Here is a 5925-nt window from a genome sequence, read left to right on the forward strand (position 1 = left end):
TTAAATAAAATTAAATAAATAAACAGCTTAAAGGCAAAATTTGTCAGTATGTGAAGGACTATGTCTCTTTTATTCTTTTTTCATTGGCAAATTTATTTGTAGTAGACTTTCCAACTATATGCAATTGCTTTCATTTCTTAAATAATGTTTGTTTCTTCCTTTGACTTTCATTTTGATTGCTATACTTTAACAATTTCAATTTTTCGCTGAGACTATATTTTCACAAAAACAGGAAAATCAATTGTTATTAGGAAAAGGAGAGAGAGAAAGAATAGTATAAGTTTTGTATTATGTTATCTAATTTAATCCATCATGATAGATTATCGGTTAAATAATTGGTAAAAAAATAATTATTTTTGCTGATATGATAATACTTAAATAAATGATTTTATATATACAAATTAAAAATTTAATTTACATTCACATTGTCATATGTAATTAAATTAAATATAACTATATTTAGTTATATTTTGAATTTTCCAAAACCAATAGACATGTTTAGAAAGTGGTTATATTTTAGATAAAATACCCTTTTGTTTTTAATTAGTTACACAAGGTTAAAACTTTTCTTTCATTATTACTTCAAATGCCACTATTCTCAAATAATATATTAAAAAAAATTCAAAAATTGAAATTAATATTTAAATTGATCTTAAAATTTGTCTCAAAATTTAAATAGATCTTTAAAATTTTAATTATCTTAATTTAAATCTTGAATTTTTATCTCGTAATTTATGTTAGTCTCTCAAATATTCCTGTTAATACTATGTTGACCTGCATAATTAATTATACATATATGTAAGAAAAATTAAAAATAAAAAGGAGGCTGCCCCAAATAAACAATAATTGGTGGCAGTGGTGTTAGTTAGTTAATATCGATGTCATCATAAAATTAATGCAAACAGCTTAAAGGCCAAATTTGTCTTATCTGCAGGTCATTGTAACATTTATTTATTTATTTATTTATTTTAAAAACAAATAATTGGTTTGCGTCTATTTTCAAGTAACAATGCTTGTATGATTATTTTCTTCTTATTATGAATAGGTCACATCATTCCCCTTTATGTTATTAGTTATTACATTAATATTACTAATTTTTCTTTGTTTCTTTTTGGGAATATATAGGCTTTTTTTTTTTTAACTTTAACCTTTCTCCTTTGTTTTTATTCAGGCAACATTTATTCCAAGAAAGTCAAAGCAAATGAAATGAACCCAAATGTAAAGAAATTTGTTCAATTTTCATGAATATATATCATTTCTTTCCGTAGTGTTAAATGGGTTTAAATAATTTAGTCCATTTTTTGCACAAGGAAAATACAGGATTATTATATGTATAAATTAAAGATTGCAATTGAAATGAGGTATATATTCATTTTAATAATTTATTTTTTTTAATGTATTTATGAAGAGCGACAACAATAATTCACAATGAAACGATTCTTAAGTTGGGCCAGAAATGTCACAATCTTATGACGAAAATCCCATAAATAGTTTGTACAATAAGGATACCATATGATAACATAAATTATTGATCAATCAAAGGTTGATGACGACATAACAAAAAGTTTTTGAAGAAAATAATATTTAATTAATTTTTTAATTAGGTTGGACTTGGCATGTTGTTCATGGTGGGTGGTGGGAAGCATTGAAGGAATCGTTTTTCTTGAACTACATCATCAAAGACGAACACAAAATATTAGTTACCATTTTGTGTAATATATGGTTAATTAGATGAGAATGCAATACCTTGTTGATGGGCTTGAAAGAGACTTATTTTATTTCTATCTATTATTAATAAGATAATATTATAAATTTTACTGGTTTGGTTTAATTTAAGAGTTTAATTTTGATACACTGACAATGTAAAACGTTTTATATAGTCATGTAATCACAATCGTTATATTGAATAATCGTGATCAATATATAAGGTAGTTATTTTTACTAAAGTAATGTTATATGATTAGATGTACGTATAAAACGATTTTCACTCAAAATTATATTCTTGATTTAAAGAGACTTATATTAGATTTTTCAGTAATTTCTTTTTTACAAAAATACTTCATGTATATTTAATTTCAAACACTTATACTCAAATATGAAGAATATTCTCTATTCTTTTAATGTATATTAGTGTAAATATATACTCATTTTCTATATTTTAATAATAAATAGTCAATGTCGGCTGCTATTTAGGTATACATGTAACATTTATTATTTTTTTTATTATTCCTAAATTTTAAATCTAAGACATTCTGTTAAAATGTTAAAATTCTAATCCTACAATGGTTATCAAATATCTTTTAACTTGGGTGTTTTGTTACCACTATTCTAATAACATTAATTGAAACTTTTTAAAATAATAAATTTTGAGTGAAGAAATAATATAAAAAAGGTTTAATTACTCTGTTAGTCTTATAGTTTTATGAAATTTTCAATTAGGTCTCTATACTTTTTTTTCTTTTTAATTGGGTCTTTGCACTAAATTTTTTTTTAATTAAGTCCCTGTTAGTAGTAATTGACTTAATTTTATAGGGACCCAACTAAAAAAAAGAATTGGTATAAGGACCTAAATAAAAGGAAAAAAAAAGTGTAGGGACCCAATTAAAAAAAAATTAGTGCAATGACTCAATTAAAAGGAAAAAAAGTATAGAGACCTAATTGAAAATTTCGCGAAACTATAGGGACCAATAGAGTAATTAAACCTATAAAAAATTACTAATTCATTGAGAACCATTAGATGTTTCTGCCATAAAAAAGTAAAAAAAAAAAAAATATCGAGTACTTTTAGAATATTGATTTACAAAATCCTTATAAGGATATAGTTGGTAAAATTTTTCACAAATAAATTTAGTGAGTAAAATTATCTCCGGCGGCCAAACATACTCTCATGGAAGATTTGTTTGGTAATGTGAAAAGAATCCAAGGTTCAATTATATAAGCCAAAATGATAGAGAGTATTGCCAAGATTTTATTTATATCTTCAGTAAATATTTGTTTTTTACTTCATTCTTTTCTCTTAACCATACATATTAATATCGAACTATAAAGTCCATAAAAGTACCAACAAATTTAGTATAGATAATCACAATTACCGATCAATTGTAATTAAATGGTTCAAAATTGAGATATCAACTTTAGCTTGTAATGCATTCTAGTTTGTAGCACATAGATTTTGGCTATTCAGTTGTTTCATTTGGTGTTTTTATTGATAAATCATGAGAATCCATTTTGTCTCTCATTCATGCCTTGTGGATAGTGGCAAGTAACTAAAAACTATGGGCAGGACATGAAACATAAAATTACAAAATCAATAAATCATGGATCATAGATTACACATGAGATTGATCACATGGTATAACAAGTAACTTGATCTCTTAATCAAAGATTAGTCCGCTTAATCAAGTGTCAGGAGTTTGAATCCTGCCTTATGCATGTAATAACCCATTGACTAGCGGTAAACCTTTAAATGGAGTTTCGATCCACGACGGATTAGTCTTTAGTTTGTCGGGTTAGGAGATACCGTACGAAAGTAAAAAAAAAAAAATATCAATTTTAGTTACTAATATTTGGAAAGTCTTAATTTTGTTTTTAATATTTGAAACGTTTTATTTTTATTCTAAACTTATTTTGTCTTACTTTAATTTTTTTTTGGTCAAAATTAAAATTTTTTATTCTAAAAATATTTTTTCTTCCATTATGATTTTCTTCTAATTAACAGCAAAATATTAATTGTAGTGATCATGATGATGGTTCTAGTAATTTGGGAGTGAACGTAGGAAAAAAAAAATAGAAAGAAAATAGTATACTATTTTTGAAAGAAAAAGTTTTAACTTTAATCAAATGATGAAAATAAAGATAAAAATAAATCATTTAAACGTTAGGAACTAAAATAAAACTTAACTAAAATATTATGGAATAAATTAAATAATACTTTATTGCACATAACTTCAATTAGGACTGGAAAAAAAAAATCAACCACATATAATTAGTTTGTATCATATAGAAAGCTTGAATGAACTTAAGCTTAAGTTATGTATGTTGAGGCATGGAACATGATGTTCTCAAATAAGATCACATTAACTAACACAAATCTATGTGCAATTTTTGCCCCATTGCCCAAGTCAGAAAAACTAGTTTCACCAATTACAAAGTCTTGAGACTCCGCCAAATGTTTGGATATGAAAACCAATATCTTAAGAAGAAAACAAATACATGAAAACTAATCTAATCACTGTGACTTGGTCAGCACCAAAACCATAAAATAAACTTAATTTAATTGATCACTCACTAATCACTATTCCAATCCCCACATATAAAAAGCTTTAGCCAGCTCATTTTGCAAATCATAGCAACCAAGCTTTTAGTACCTTCCAACATTCTATAATCTTTCAACTTTCAATTCCCTCAAAAACTTTCAAATAAACACAACTTTAGAGGCTACAAGTTACAACCAAAAAAGAAAAAGTTTTAGTACTTTTTTAATGGCAAGGAAGAGAAAGAGCATTGAAGTAGTGGAAGAGGGGAACATAATTGAGGGAAGTTTGGGATGGGAGGAGATGGTGAAGCAAGCTGCAGTGCTTGGTGGAGCGAGGAGGGCGAGGAAGCGCTACGTTGGCGTCCGGCAGAGGCCGTCTGGAAGATGGGTGGCCGAGATTAAAGACACAATTCAGAAGATAAGAGTCTGGCTCGGAACCTTCGACACTGCAGAAGAAGCTGCCAGAGCTTATGACGAGGCGGCGTGCCTTCTTCGTGGCGCCAACACAAGAACAAACTTCTGGCCTTGTTCTCAATCCTCCACAAGCCCTGCTCTGTCTTCAAAGATCACAAATCTGCTCCTTCAAAGGCTTAAGGAAAGGAACAACACTTGTTCTGCTTCGAATTCTGTTCTTATCAATCAAGAAATTCAACAAGTGGAGGCATGCGGAGGGACTAATTCACCAGAATTCTCAATTGATCAATTCAATGACCTCCTCAATGAGGAAGATTACGGCGCAAGCAACACCGAATTCGTCGACAACGCTGCACGGATTGATTACATCACAAGCAGCTTTGAGTCTTGCTTGGCCGACAACAACAACAGCACGGATTACAAGCCGGCGAGCGACGACGACAGCGAAGGAGAAAGCTCGGATTTCGGCCTCCAAAGCTATGCAGATTTCGCGTTTCTTGACAACATCTCTGCGCCGCCGAGCAGCTATTACTCGCCGTTCGAGATGGCGCAGGAGATGGATGAAGCAGTGGAAGCAGAGAACTACGGCATACCTGAGTGCTTGAAGAGAATGAAGTATGAGAGAAAGTTCTCAGCTTCACTCTATGCCTTCAATGGAATACCTGAATGCTTGAAGTTGAAACTTGAATCAGGGAACATAAAGGGTAGAACCGGAATTTCCATGGCTGACCAATTGACAAGCCTTCAAATGGCTTGTAACAAAAACAAACAAGAGAAGAAGATTGATGATGACAAAGAAGAAGAAAATATTGATCAACCAATGCCAATTGACATGAATTCCTCTTCTTCTTCTTCGTCGTCGTCGTCAAGTATTGTTGATGCAGAACTCTTGTTTTGGAGCTCACTAGATCTTTCACCTATTTACACAAAATCTTTCCCCTATTTGAATTGTTAACTTGCTGGAAAAGGAAAATGGATCAATGAGTTTGTAATAGTCATAATTTAATTTTAAGTAACTTATACTTTGGTTTTCCATATATCTATTTCACTAATGGCAATCTTGATGGAGTTACAGTGGGTGCTTTACTCAACTAAGATTTTAATTTTGCTCACTTTTATGTGTTGTAACATCAGATTTTGTATTAACATATAAATTGTATTTTCAATTCATTAAAATAGTTAAATCGATATTTTATTTTTATTTATTACTCATTACATAATATTGCATCATAAAATACTTTTGAACTATGTGTGAT

At 29.2% G+C, this 5925-nt stretch overlaps 1 protein-coding gene across 1 annotated transcript; it reads left to right on the forward strand.

The window, feature by feature from the left end:
• Nucleotides 4021-5818, forward strand: LOC107622812 (ethylene-responsive transcription factor RAP2-11-like). The gene has a single exon (XM_016324852.2). It carries the CDS (start codon nt 4482-4484, stop codon nt 5622-5624), a length of 1143 nt encoding a protein of 380 aa, XP_016180338.1. The 5' UTR covers nt 4021-4481; the 3' UTR covers nt 5625-5818.

The sequence above is a fragment of the Arachis ipaensis genome, chromosome B10, assembly GCF_000816755.2.
Source record: "Arachis ipaensis cultivar K30076 chromosome B10, Araip1.1, whole genome shotgun sequence".
In the NCBI taxonomy this organism is placed as follows: domain Eukaryota; kingdom Viridiplantae; phylum Streptophyta; class Magnoliopsida; order Fabales; family Fabaceae; genus Arachis; species Arachis ipaensis.

Excerpts from the sequence above, each read along its gene's own strand:
- LOC107622812 (XM_016324852.2), top strand. The coding sequence starts at position 4,482 with ATGGCAAGGAAGAGAAAGAGCATTGAAGTAGTGGAAGAGGGGAACATA.